This window comes from Pygocentrus nattereri, chromosome 15 (assembly GCF_015220715.1).
Source record: "Pygocentrus nattereri isolate fPygNat1 chromosome 15, fPygNat1.pri, whole genome shotgun sequence".
NCBI lineage: Eukaryota > Metazoa > Chordata > Actinopteri > Characiformes > Serrasalmidae > Pygocentrus > Pygocentrus nattereri.
In genome coordinates this window covers 13911375-13926476 of record NC_051225.1, presented here as the reverse complement: position 1 = coordinate 13926476, position 15102 = coordinate 13911375, and the positions used below count along the sequence as shown (strand labels likewise).

The 15102-nt window shown below is 41.3% G+C and overlaps 1 protein-coding gene across 3 annotated transcripts in view; it reads left to right on the top strand.

Moving 5' to 3' along the window:
* LOC108433047 (trichohyalin) overlaps nucleotides 1–15102 on the top strand; it is a 318922-nt gene that overhangs the window by 250871 nt on the left and 52949 nt on the right. For all 3 annotated transcript variants that reach the window (XM_017707316.2, XM_017707312.2, XM_017707314.2), the window contains 4 exons: nucleotides 1179–1304; nucleotides 2552–2635; nucleotides 7553–7720; nucleotides 13447–13668. In XM_017707316.2, the coding sequence (XP_017562805.1) occupies nucleotides 1179–1304; nucleotides 2552–2635; nucleotides 7553–7720; nucleotides 13447–13668 (600 nt within the window). The remainder of the gene's footprint in view (nucleotides 1–1178; nucleotides 1305–2551; nucleotides 2636–7552; nucleotides 7721–13446; nucleotides 13669–15102) is intronic.

Here is a 15102-nt window from a genome sequence, read left to right as displayed (position 1 = left end):
GCTATAAACTATAAACAGACAGCGTCTCTTCAGTGATCTGCTCTGTAAAAATGATTTTTAATAAAAAACACAAAGAGCATCTGAGATTTCTGGCTTTCAGTAGTAAATTGTAATCATATAGTAATATGTGTAGATCATAAAACATGTTCTGTGCATTTGAGGGGAACCTTTAAAAAAATTGATTGCATTAAGATTAAATGATTAAATAAAAAATGACATTTATTTCATACAGTTACTGAATAATTTGCCTTATGATTTGGTCATGAAAATTCAGATGGACAAACCAAAATATAGCCTGGAGAATAAGAGGTTAAAGTAGCTGAGTTACAATCAGACAGTGGGGTGAACTGTATGAACACATTAAAAATGTTCTTCACAGAACATCAGCAAAGGCCAAGGAATGTTGAGGTTGAATAATAATAAATCACATCATGTTTTCTTTTGGTAAGCATTGAAAACGGGTCCCACAGACCTGAACGCCACACAAGGGTCAAGCCAAGCATTTAGGGAGAGGTGAGCTGTGGTTTGCTTTGGTTTGGAAGTGCATCATATTTTATGGATGTTTAAAAAAACTGTGTTTTCCCACTTTTGAGTAGTGAAATGTGACACATTTGTGGAGTGAAAAGTAGGATATTTTACTTTGAATTGTAGTGGACTGCAGTGGTGTTAGAGCTGCTCCTTTAATTTGGGCTTAAACGTCAAAACATGGGGAATGCTAACTTCTTCTAGCAACCCTACAGCATTCTAGTAGTTTTGGTAGTGCTAAGCTATCGGTGATCCGCATGAACGCTTTCAGATGAGGCTTTCAGATGTTCTGTTCCACCTTCAATGCTGCAGCAGTTACATTCAGATGCCTAAATAGGGCAGAAAGTAACTGCTTAGGTGAAATGGCGGTTCTAGATTACTAGGTTTCACTTGAAGCCTGTGACAGACAGTTCATCATATATTGATGATTGGTTGATTTCCCTATTACTTCCTAATTATATCTAATGGCTGGTTTTCCACTGGGTGTTTTAAGAATTTAACCCTTTTGTTTCCAGCCTGTACTTAACAATGAAACAAGAGTAGCACTGTAATACTGCATTTTAATACAAGCCCAGTTCTGTTGAATAATAGGCTGATAGTACTATATGGGCTGTGTGTTTCCTCTATGCCTGTATGTTTCCATGTTTCTGCAGTTGGTGGAGAAGGAGGCGTCTGTATCCAGGCTGAGGGCTGATCTGCAGCAGGCGAAGGAGCAGAGGGACAAGCTGACCTCCCAGCTCGTCCTGCTCACAGAGAAGTACCGGACAGCACAGCAAGAGGTGCCACCATGTCACACTTTAACACGCACTGCTACCTGTTACAAACACCCTTCGTCCAAGTTTGCAGTTTGCCCCCAGTTATAATAGACTGTGATTTATTATATCAAATGTTTTAAGAACAAGAACAGTATATCATACAATATAAAGACAATTCGTATAGTAGTATATAGTATTTCTTGGGATGTTATCTGTCTCAAGATCTTTTGTACAAGACATTGAAGTTGTTCATTTACTTCATTTCTCAGTATTATACACTTGTTCGACTCTGCCAGTCATTATGGACAAATTAAACGTCATTTGTACCCAAACGTATCAAGTCGTACAGTATTAGTGTAATGCACTTTGGGTTTCACCATCAGGGATTAAGCCTAGTCCTGAAATACACAGCATTGTGAATGGAGATTGTAAACTGAAAGGAAAATGTAGTTCAGGACAGTCCAGGAAATTGGCACTGTATATCCAAAAGTTTGCAGACACCTTTTTGTCCAGCATTTCTTCAGAAATAAGCTGTATTAATAGGGAGTTTGGTCCATCTTTGCTGCAGTGACAGCCTCTACTTTTATGTGAAGGCTTTAAACTAGATGGTGGAACATTGCTGTGAGGATCTGATTGAATTCAACCACAGGAGCATTAGTGAAGTACGGTACTGATGTTGGACGACTAGTTCTGGATGGCAAAAGCAACTCCAACTCATCCCAAAGGTATTCAAAGATGCTTCGTCGCTACAAAACCACGATTCCACGGCTTTAGCATCAAAAGTGGACTGTTGTGGCGTTAGAGCTGCTCCTTTAATTTGGGCTTAAATCGCAGAAGTCAGTTAGACCAAGAGGAAAAAAGCCACCTCAACGATATTGCTAACCTTCAAAGGATTCTAGTAGTTTGATAGTGCTAAGCTAAGGGTAATTTGCACAAACAGATGAGAGGTTCTGTGCAAATAAAACAACAAGTGTGTGCACAGTTTAACAACAGCATGAGCAATGAGTGTGCCTTAAAGTCTACTAATTAGAAGCGGTGTCTGGATTCTTTTGGACATGTTCTATATTAGAAACATGTTTATAATGTGTGTTTGCACATTTCATACTATGTTATACTGTTCTTGACAGTGATTCTAAACTTTTGACCAGCAGCATAATGACCTTTCATTTAATTTCAGAAAACATTTCTATATATGAAGTGCTGGCTTAATTATCTGCAGCTGGAGCCATATGGTTTACAGTGATCTAGAAGGTCCTATTTTTGTACTTTAGGTGTCCAGCAAGGATGAAACTATGCTGAGGCTGAGTGCGCAGCTGAGCTCTGCTCAGGAACATCTGACCTCTAAACAAGACGAGGTGGGTGCCTTTGATAATTACAACAGCACACTTGTCCTCAACAGCACATGTGGACCTCTGTGTTGGTCCATTAGTGAGACTGTCGGCATGAGAATTCTACACAAGCAAGCCTCTCGTTCATTTTGAGAGGACTCACTGCAAATGAGACATACAAGCGAGCAGTGGAAGGTAGAGAGTCCTTGTAAGCACGCCTGCATCTTGTTGACAGCTTTGAAATTCACTGTACATGTATGTATTTGTACCGTGAAGCAGGTGAAAGGCCGAGTAAAGTGATGCCTCATCCCTTCATTCTTTCACCCGAAAGCATTAGCTGTAACTCTCCAGGGCTTTTGAAGGCCTCAGCAGGCCTGAGTAAGGGCAAGATCAAGGGTACTGCAGGTCCAGCTCTCGCACTACACATGCACATACTCAGGAATAAAGATAGGCCACGTGCCTCGCCTCACCTCTCTCCTCCCTGAGTTCTAAGCTAAACTTTTGCATCACCTATCAATTCAAGCAGCAGAGAGCCAGTACTGGTTTATTTATTCATCTCTGACTGGTCACTTATTTGTTTGCCTGAGTGTCCTTGCGCATTATAAATGGGACAGCCCTGTCACTTCAACACTGAGTAGATGTTTTGAGTTCCTTGAGAGATATTTTTTATGTATATATATATATATATATATTTTTTTTTTTTTCCTCTCGCTCCTTCTTTTTTTTGTGAGGGAACGGTGAATAATGCAAAGGAACCTGCTCCCACGATCTGTTTTTATCATTAGCATGCAGCTCCAGTTATCTGCGGAATACTTATGAGTGCCAGTGAAATGTTTGTGATGTTATTTATTTATGTCGCCCTCTCAATTATTCATTTGTTTATTTATTCATGGCAGAACTAACTGCAATTGGAAAATTCATTTTTGCTGAAGGGCACAGCAAGCCCCCCTCACACTCCTCCTACTCCCCCACCTACACAAAGTGGAGAGGGGGGGGCATCAGCCTTGTTAGTAATTGCTTTATGTGGCTTTTCCTGAGACTCATAGGGAGATGTCATTTTAATCTGAGCCGACGGGTGAAGAGATAGAGATAGATGAGGAGAGAGAGAGTGAGAGAGAGAGAGAGAGTGAGCAATGGGTGGAGGGAGCGTGGCAGGATGAGTTTATTGCTTCTCTTGTGTGCTCTTGAAAACTTTGGGCAGTGGGGAACAGTGAAAGAGTTTGGGGAACGATTCAACATTCAGATCAGTGCTAGGTGATCAAATTTAATTGATAAAATTTAATATCACAATATTAATATCACATCATTTAAGTTTGTATTTATAAAGTCAATGAACCGATGTGCTGCTTACACTGTGCTAATGCATTTATGGGATTCTGACTAATTTGTGATGTTCCAGTATCTGTAAGGCTGGCTGTACACAGTAACATTTTTAAGCACTTTGTTGCATGATGTGAGTTGCATGCAACATCATTTTGTGCAACTTGAATGCAACACATTTCATTATTTACTGCCATTCATTTTAGTATCAACATATCTGTCTGTCTATCATTGTTTACTATACAGTACATGGTAGTATGTGGACAACCCTGCTAATTATTGAGTTCAAATGTTTTAGACATGCGCTTTGCTAACAGGTGTATAAAATCAAGCACAAAGCCATGCAGTCTCCATAGACACACACTGGCAGTAGATCTGTTCATACTGAAGAGGGCAGTGACTTTACAGGTCATACAGTCATAGGATGCCACCTTTGCCACAAGTCAGTATTAACACACCAGCAATGAGCTTACAGACATGTTATGAGACAGTATGATACAGTATGTTGTTACACCCTTACAAGAAACACTAAGAAGCATATACTTTGCAGTTAACTATTATATAACATATACTTTGCTTTGTTGTCTTCGTTTGTCACTTTTGTCATCACTATTCTTAAAATTAACAATCTGGTCCTGGGGTCCACCTTGATTTAATTTACCCTGTATTTCAGTGGTCAGGACCCCCATGGACCCACACAGAGCAGGTACTATTTGGGTGTTGGGTCATTCTCAGACACAACAGTGCTGCTGGAGTTTTTAAACACTGTGTCCACTCACTGTCCACTCTATTAGACACTCCTACCTTGTCAATCCACCTTGTAGATGTAAAGTCAGACGATAGCTCATCTGCTGCTGCACAGTTTGTGTTGCTCGTCCTCTAGTCCTTCATCAGTGGTCATAGGAATGCTGCCCACAGGACGCTGTTGGCTGGATATTTTTGGTTGGTGGACTATTCTCCGTCCAGCGGTGATACTGAGGTGTTTCAAAACACCAGGAGCACTGTTGTGTCTGATCCACTCGTACCAGCACAACACACACTAACACACCACCACCACATCAGTGTTACTGCAGTGCTGAGTATACCCAAATAGTACCTGCTCTGTGAGGGTCCGTGGGTGTCCTGACCACTGAAGAATCAGGGTAAAATAGGGCTAACAAAGTATCAGAGAAACAGATGGAGTGGAGCTGCTCAAATGGACAATGAGCATAGAAACAAGCAGGTGGTCATAATGTTATGACTGATTGGTGTATGTGGGGCTTAAGTTAACACATCCACTCTCCACATTTTAATTAACAATTAATCTATTTGCTGAATTTATGTTCCTATGTGCAAAAGTTATGATACATTTAATATTTCAATGTTTTTTTTTTCCTTTTTCCACTGTGTTAAACTTAGCAAATAAATAGAAATTATGCACTAGTCATATTTAACCCTCTACTTTAACCCTTTAAGAAAATTCTAAAAATCAGTGTGTTACTTGGTAAATTGTTGTCATTTGGCAACAATGTGCAATCGTACCATAGCACCATAAAGTCTAAAAAAAGCACTATAAAAATTCATTTTTCTCTAAAACATAATTTTATCAATTTATTGAAAACAATAACGAACAAATCCAAACTATCCTTACTCTCGAAGGACAGGCATGGCCGCCGGTTTTCATTCCAAACCAGCTAAATCAAATCAAATTTCATCAGTTGGTCTCAGTCTTCAAACAACTGATCATGTGGGCTCCTGCAGCCATGCCAGCCCTGCAGGTAAAATCGGACACCCCTGTTCTAGGGAACCAGCTGGGTCTTGTGCATACAGCTGTTGATGCAAGGCTACAGTGGGCTCTGATATCTGCTGAGTTCCCTCGTCCCTGCACGCCCACCTGCTCCTGAAGGCTATTGTTTGCTCACTGTGTTGGCTGTAATTATACGCAGTGGTTTAATTTCACACTTGCGTAGAATCATGCTGTAATTAATCCTGTTAAGTGATCACGTCTCGGAGAACATTAAAGGTTCTTTGTGGCTGTGTGCACGTGCATGAGAATGTGTGAGGCATCATCTAGTGCATAGAAGTAAATATTATTTCATATTTATTCTATTTATGGTGCCCCATCTCAAGCTGAGCATAAGAAACCGGCGACATTTGTATGGAAATTAGAGGATGTTTTCACACGTGTTTTAATATCAGCTTACTTCTCACCGTTTTTGATGTGTTCTACATCTCCCTAACGGAGTGGTAGACTAAGAGATTTCCTCAATGTCAGTCTTCCTGATTTCCTAAATTTGTGCCAGATGTTTCAAATCAAATAAGTAAAATTTTAAGTTTCAAAATATTTAGCAAATACAAAGAGGGTAAAAGGGGGCTGACAAAGTATCAGAGAAACAGATGGACTACAGTCTGTAACTGTAGAGCTACAAAGTGCAACTATATAGTAAGTGGAGCTGATAAAATGGACAATGAGCGTAGAAACAAGGAGGTGGTCAGAATGTTGGTGTAAATTTGCACTGCAGCAAAAAGACTCCACATCTGTGGACAACAGTGTACAACGACAAATAGTCTTATCGCCTTGCTCCTCATGGGTTGGCTGCTGCTTTTCTCCAGCATTGCTCCCCTGTCATTGTTGGAGCTGGGGATCTGTGTGTATGTGAGCTTCCCGAAAGGCCTTTCTGGATGTTGGTTAAGGTCTTTTGAAACTCAGTAACACTTTTTAATTTTACCAGTGCATTAACAGAGTTCATCAGTCAGAAATGTTCTCTTGGTGATTGGTGAACTGTCCTACATTTGACATCTGAAGTGTCCTGCAGTGTACACCCCAGCTGCTCTTCCTCAGAGGACAGTTTCTGACCACTGAGCGACTCTTGGCTGAATATTTTTGGTTGGTGAGCCAATCTCACATACCGTAATGCTGATGGAGAAACCTCAGCAACACTGCTGCCACCAGTTCCACACATGCTACCATGCCACTACTATGTCAGTGTCACTGATTTACTGAGAAAAGTCCACAAAATAATATCTGGTCAGCAGCAGTCATGTGGTCAGAAACTGACCAGTGATGAATGGGTTAGAGAAACAACACAACAGATGGACTACAGCTGTGGTCACCGACCCTGGTCCTTGAGATCTGCTCTCCTGAGGAGTTCACTTTCCACTTTCTTACCCTAATTAAATACACCTGATCCAGCTCATCAGTCCAATTAATTTACTGGATCAGGTCAGATTGAGTTAGACTGAGTTAGATGAAGGCTGGAGCTGAATTCTGCAGGAAGGGAGCAGGATCAGTGTCTTACAATCTGTAAGTCTGCATCTATATTGTGCTCCTATAAAGTAGGCCAGGGGTGGGAAACTCCAGTCCTGGGGGGCAGATTCCTGCACAGTTTGGTAACTTTCCTACTCAAGTCTTACCTGCTTCATGTCATCAGCTAATTACCAAGTTTAGTTGGTGCACACGGGAATGGACATCAACTTCCCACTCCTGAGGTAGGTGGACCTCAGTGGCTGGTGAGTGGAAGTAAAAGGTAGGTGTTTCTAATAAAGTGGCCACCGAGTGAATAACCCCTGTGCAAAATAGGTATAAATCAAGTTTATTTAATTGGTTATTTATACATGCATATGTGTGTGTGTGTCTGTGTGTAGCTTGCAGGGCAGGTTGAGGAGGTAAAGTCTAAAGGTGAGGAGCTTGTGGCCCTACAGAAGGAGGTGAGAAGAATACAGAAGCTCCTGAACCAGAGAGAGGAGGAGCTGGAGAGGGAGAAACACAGAAATGTCCAGCTCCAGTTGGAAAACGATGACCTCCTTACGAAGGTGAAACCACACTGGGATGTACCCCACCATCCCTCAACCCTCCAAACCTGGCTGAACAGAGCAGTTAATTCTGCAGAACAGTATGCTAATGGTGCCATGTTCAAGCAGTCCCGCTCCTGTTGAGTCGTGCTGTGTGGCGTGTGTGTGAGTGTAGCTGGAGGATATTTAGAATAGACGGTCTCCAGTGATCAGACTACCTCGCGCACACTCATGTTCACAGCATTAGCAAACCACACATAGCCATGAAATTCCAATTAACTTCATTTAATTAGGAGCTCCTTGCTCATGGCCCAGTTCCTTCATTTATTTTAATCTTGTTTATGTACCTTGATTGTTTCACAATATAGTGTTTTTTAATTAGACGAAATTGATTCAATCGCATCGATTCAGTATCCTTATTAAAACTAAACAATGCCCCCCCCCTCTTCTCACAAAGCAGCGCTATTTTTCATAATTAAAGGCTGTTTTGTGTGTGCATGCTTATGTATATGAAAGCGTTTCACATATGGGTATTGAGGTGATATTTATGGTTATTTATTGCGGTAGCTGACAGAGACTGTCAGGCTCAGTTTTTGAGTTGCCTGAGATGGAGTGCGTGAACAGTGACAGATGTGTGTTGTGGGTTGTGGCTTGTCACTGGTGGTGTTATGCTCAGAAACGTGAGGATTCCTTGATTTTAAAAGGGTATAAACAGGGTTTGGTGAGTTTACACTCAATTAAACTGTTGCTCGATTGCAAAAATGATTTAAAATGTACTTTCTCAGTTGCACGATGATAATGCATATTTGAAGCACTCTTATTGGTCCATCTCAGGCCCCGACCGCACGTATCTGGTACTAAACTATCACTGGGGTAGTGCCCCTCTTGTCACTGGGGTGGAACATTCAAGGGTACATCTCAGTACCTTTAGTCAGGGAACATAACTGAACCATAATCCGTTGAAATGATATGTTCTAAGCTGTACTGACTCCACACACCCCGTCTCACCTCCAGGCTTTTATTCTACTGCTCTGTTTTAAAACGTTCAGTTATGAAAAGGTACAAATACGAACTTTTCACCTGGAAAAACTGATTGAAGGTTCATAATCAGACCTTAAAACCGCTGCTGTACCTTTGAGGGAACATTTACATTGTTTGCAGCTTGATGAACGAAAAATGTACCTGAACAGAACCTTCACTTCTAACTATATATATTTTGGCCTTTCATCCACATTTAATGATTATTAGTTCGCATTTGTTTACTGAAAGCTGCAGTTTTTGAAAACATTCTTTAGGATAAAGATTTTGAAAACTCAGGATAGAGTGTTCTCAAAACTCTGGGTTGTTTCTGCTTGAGTGATTCTGTCGTCATAATCATGTTTATAGTTTAATTCGGTTTTGCTTTTTCATTAAACCGTAGGGCGCAAGCGTCAGAATGTACTGTGCCCAGTTTTTGTAGATGGGGCTTCGCCTCGACTCCACCTGTTAAAAATATCTCTATGATTCTAAAGATCGGTGACTTGATCATCATTAACCAAAGTCAGAACATAAATAAATCCCAACACCACAATTCAAATGGGGTGAAAAGCTAAAAAAAAAATCTCAGCTCCTCTTCCTGATCAGAACTGAGTGGACACTTCAGCAACAGTGGTGTAGCCATGGCAATGTAAACTCCACGATCAGTGGTAGGTGTTATTTTGCTTATTTAAGCTTTTATTTCGAAGCAAAAATAGGACTTTGAATCTGTGTGAAATGAGCGAGTTACAGAAAATTTCCTCAAAAGATCCAGAACGTCATCAGAACATCTAAGTTGCATCATGATTCAGTGTCATATACTGTTTACTGAAGTAGCCTAGCAGAAATATCAACATCTTATACAGTCAACAGCTAAATATCAAATCAAATAAAGCCCAGTTCAGTCATATTTCATCAACATTTACTGTCAGTTTTCTCTTTTTAGATCACGGCATGTGAAATAACTTCCCTCTGACTCACTTTCTTCTCTGGCTACTGTACTCTCACCACATTCCTCCCGTGTGACGCCACTCACTCGAGTCTCAGTGTTCATCATAATGCTCTGAAACGATCTGATTGGCTGAGTAGCGTCACGTGTGATATTTACAACGCATGCGATTGGTCTGCGAGTCTCCAGCTGCTAAAGCAGCGCTGGTATGCTCGTGCAAGCATTTTTGAGTTATTTTAACATTCACATGTGGACATAGAGACTTTCTTAAACACTGCTGGTGTGGACAAAGATTTTTTTCAAAACAGAGGGAAGAACTGTTTTTTAAAAATATCCAGATATGTGCGGATGAGGCCTTATACAGGGAGATTCACTCGAAAGAGGCCCTGAATATTCTGCTGTAACTCCCGTTAGGATGAACCAGTCTGAACCAAAAAAAATCTGCTACATATCTTGACGTGTGTAATCAATTGCATTACATGAGATGCTGGAAGTGATCACTATTTACTGCTAGACACATTTCAATGCTGTGCTCCAAGTTCCTAAGCATATCGGCAACCATTAAAGAGGTTAAACATTGCAACGGCTGTCACTCCAACGCAGGGGCATCCCGGCTTGTTTGAAGCTCCATATACTGAGGACCACATTGGACATTTTTTTTGCTCCGATTGCTTCATACTAGCGAGAGTTATTACAGAACATTTGGGGCCTCTTTCGAATGAATCTCCCAGCCTCAAAGACACACTTGTATGTTGGCAGTTTTTTGCCATGTTTTCCGGTCATAGTCCTTTTTGTAGCACAGTATTTTGGAATCTTTGATAGGCTGTGTGTTTGTTCCAGGTTAGGGTCCAGTTTCCCAAAAGCATCTTGGTGTAGAGACCGATAGTAGAGTGAGTGTTAACTGTGATGCCCGATCTACTATTTAAGCATCATGTGTTTGAGGACCCTTGCCCTCGTAACATGATTTTTAGTGTTTGGCCCTTCTTTAAAAAAAAACGAATTACTTGACTAATTTTCACAATAATTAATTGGTTAACTAATCAATTGCTAATATAACTGATAATCACAGCCCTCTGAGCACCTCAGGCACGGTTCAGAATCACTGGTCCTCCTTCAGCAGCCGTTTGACACTTTTGTAAACCAACTAGCAGCCCTTTAATTTTGATTGATGACTCGGTTTATCCAGTGCATAACAGCAACCCCTCTCTCTCTCTCTCTCTCTCTCTCTCTCTCTCACTTCTCCTTCCCTCCTCTGCACCCCTTTTTTCCTCCATCCATTCTGTCAGCAGCTCCCTCTGCTTCTCCCCTCCTCAGTATGAAAATGATATTAGAAACAAAATGAGATTTGAAATTTTTATGTTTGACAAGCAACTTGATGAAGGGGTTTCATTGCAGAGCCTGATCCATGGAAATTTTATGCTAATAATTCTGCTGGCCAAGCGATCTAGTTGGAAATTAATCAGTGGTGGAGCAGAGTGAGGAGAGAGAGAGAGAGAGAAGGAAGGAGAGAGAGGGAGGATGAGATTCGTAAACACTTTACCCACTATTCTTTCCATTCCATTCTCTCTCTCTCTCTCTCTCTCTCTCTCTCTCTCTGTGTAACCCACCCCTCCTCCCTCCTTCTCTCTCAGGCACTGAATCTCATCAGAAATAGCCGTGGGGTGTTGTCTGTGTGATGAGGTTGGGAGAGAAATGGGGAGTTAGAAAATTACACTGCAGCTTAGCACTGATTGATGCGGTAATGTATGCAGCCATGCAGCACGCTGCTGTAATATGGATTAGTCTCTCTCTCTCTCTCTCTGTCTGTCCTCCTCTCTTCTCCTATCTCATTCTGTCTTCATTCTCTCTCTCTCTCTATTCTTTCTTTCTTCCTGTCTAGCTCTCTGTTGCCTTTTCTCTATTTACCTTTCACTCTCTCTCTCTGTCTCTTTCTTTCACCCTTCGTCCTCACTGCCATTCTCTTTGTCTCTGTGTCTGTGTGCTTGTATCTATCTTTTCTATCTCTTCTTTTTTCTCTTTCTCTCTTCTGTCGTTCTCTCCCTTTCTGTCTCTTCTCTCGCTCCCTTTCCTTTCCTCAGTCTTTTTTCCATCTCTCTCTTTTCTCACTCTGTCTTCCTCTCTCTCTTCTCTTTCTCCTTTCTCATTCTTTCTTCATTCTCTCTTTCTCTCTCTTTCCTTTCACTCTTCCTCTCTCACTCTCTATTACTTTTTGTCTTATTATATCTTATCTTTCACTCTCTGTCTCTGTTGGTGTGCTTATATCTCTTTCTTTTCTTTCTTTCACTCTTCTTCTCACTCTTCTCTCTCTCTTCTGTCATTCTCTCCCTTTTTCTTCTTTCGCCCTCTTTTCTTTCCTCAGCCTTTTCCCCTCTCTCTCTTGCTTTTCTCCCTGTCTTCCTCTCTCTCTTCTCTTTCTCCTTTATCATTCTTTCCTCATTCTCTCTCTCTGTTCTTTCATTCTCTCTCTGTCTTTCTCTTTCCCCTTTCTTCTTTACTCTCATTCTTTCTCTGTCTCTGTGCTTGTATCTATCTCTTATCTCTTCTTTTTCTCTCTTTCTCCCTCTCTCGCATCGTCTTACATCTCATGTTATTCATTCTGTTCGTCTCACTCTATCTTTCTTTCTTTCTCCCTTTTTCTTTCTTTCTCTTTCCCTCTTCCTCTCTCTTCTCTATTTCTCTCTTCTGTTATTCTCAGCCTTTCTCTTTCCTTTCTTTCTTCCTCTCTCTCTCACTTTTATTACTCTTCCTCACATTCTTTTCTGTCTCCTTTCGTACTCTTCTCTTTTCCCGTTCTCTTTCGCTCTATTTTTCTTCCTTCCTTTTTCACTCTAGTACTTTCTCTCTATTCATCTTCTTTTTCTCACTCTTTCTCTGTCTTTTTCCTTTTTCACTCTTCTTCCTCATTCCCTTTCTCTCACTGACTGCTTGTATCTTCTTTTATCTCCTTTATTTCTCACTCTGCCACTGTCTCACATCGCATTTGATTCATTCTGCCTGATTGTTGTTGTCCCCCCCCCTCCCTCTCCCTCTCCCTCTCCCTCTCCCTCTCTCTCTCACTCTGTAGTCAGTTAAGCCCACCACAGTGCTCCTCTCTCAGTACAGCCCCTGAGAGACATCAGTGCAATGGAGTCACTAATGGAGTCATTATCAGATTTCAGTCTTTTAAAACAACACAATTAGTGCAGTGCTCTTAATGATGCTTGCAAGGTAAATGTGGACCAATCTATTCCTCGCTTACTCTCTCACTCTCTCTGCAGCAGAAACAAAGAGGGGGCTCCACGCAGGGTCCTCAACAAGCCAAATAAATCACACGAGAAGTTAAATCACAAAGCCAATATTTCGAGTCTGTGTGTGTGTGTCTGTTGGCACACGTGTGTGTGTGTGTGTGTGTGTGTGTGTGTGTGTGTGTGTGTGTGTGTGTGTGTGTGTTTGTGTGTACAAGCCAGTGTGATTTATTATTTTCACCCTGTGAGACATCTGTTACACTGCTTTATATTTTTGTAATGCATCATCAGCCAGGGGAAAAAATAATATTATCCCATCTGGAATATTGTTCTCTGGAGGCTAATAATCTAATGTAGAGCTGCTGTCATTAAACTGCCACAGCCGCACTTCAGGGAGTGAGCAGACTTCTCTCTGTGCTATTGAGCACTTCTATCATCCATGCAAGTGCTCGTTCATGTATCACTGTCTGAATGTGTTTAATTATATGCAGGCCGTGTCTGTGCTGAAGACCTGTAGTCTGCGTTAGTCTCTCTGAATGTGCTGCCCGGCTGTGTTTCAGTGTGAGGGCCAGCGGACGAAGCTCTGTGAGCTCCTTGGGGAGGTGCAGCAGTGGCAGCAGGAGGCGCACAGCCAGAGGGAGGACCGGGAGGAGGAAGCGCAGCGGCTGAGGAAGGAGCTGCAGGAGGCCCAGACTCGCCTCCAGCAGCACAGAACCAGCCTGGAGCACCTGCACAGAGAGCTGGAGACATCTCACAAGCAGCAGAGAGATGCCGAGGAGCAGGTGAACCTGGCTACATCCACGTTTATTCGTCCAGAGCAGCTTCTAAAATTTATTAAACTTATAAAACAAAATACACAGAAAGATCCAAGAACCTCATCATAGCTTGACTTAAATAAATAAATCTTCTCATTTGCATGGAGAGATGTCTGATGATATCCAGGTATAATTGCACAAAGAAAGAGGAATAAACAAAAAAATGGGGTTCAAAAGATAAATTGGAAGTGAAAACAACCATGTAAGACCTGGTAGGTCATCAAAACTGTCAACATTAGATAAACGGTACTTATATAAAATAGCTTTCATCTTTGAGAGAGAGGAGAAAATCAAGCTGCTTCAGATCTGAAAACATCCACATGTGTTTTTGTCCATCCTTCCACTGTGACTCAGTGCTATGGGTCTGAAAGGATGTGTAGCTGTCAAGAAGCTGTTAAAGAAATAGAAGAAAATTTGCAAATGGGAGAAGCTGCTGGTGTTCAGAACAATAGACTGGGATTATTTGGGTCGTGAGAAGCAGAAAATGCAACCAAATTCTTCTTTTTTTTGCATTCTTTCCCCTGTTTACTCCCCAACTTAATCATATACAGTTCCACCCAGTAGTTAGGACTACTCCAGTCACTCAATACCACCAGTGCTAGGGGGGCGAAGCCTAGCACAGGCCTGTAAAGCGCCACCGCATCTTTTAGAACAACAGCCAAACACATTTGGAGGAAAGCGCCAACCACCAGATCTGTTATGTCTGCTAACAGACACCTTTACTGACCAGCATCATGCTGAGTAATGGGGGGGAGATGGGGGCCATTCTACCCACCCAGAGAGCGAGGCTCTCTTGGACTCTTGCCCACGGATGGCTGTAGGCAACCAACGTTCAAAGGCTGAACTTTATAGGAGTGGAAAAAGAAATATGCAGATTTCTTTAAAAAACTGAAAGCAAGTTTCCCCAAAAAGAATGGAAGCTGCACTGGTGACAGATTGTGGATGTTTTTTAGTGTAATTTTCTGCTAAATATGTTTTTTTTTTTTTTTTTGCTTTTTTCTGATAGTAAATAACACAAAATTAAATAAATGAAAGGTGGTCTCTGACATTTGTACATTACTGCATATACACAAAGGTGAGAGATGACGTCTTTGAAATGTGACAAACATACAGACAATATTGTATTCAATATTCAAAAAGACTGCTACTACAGTTATTTAGCTATGTGACAAGCTTTTGACCTATTTGTATATGTAACGGTCATACATTCATACATTCCCAGAACCCACATAAGCAAGTCCAGTCAACTGAACAACAGAATGTAACTTTTTATCAAGTGAAAGTGTCTCATTCATTTGGCAAATAAATGTACTTGTTTCAAGAAAAAATGCTTAAAACAAGAACAATGATCTTCCAGAGGAATTAGACATTTATCAGATAAAATGATCTCAATGCCCACCA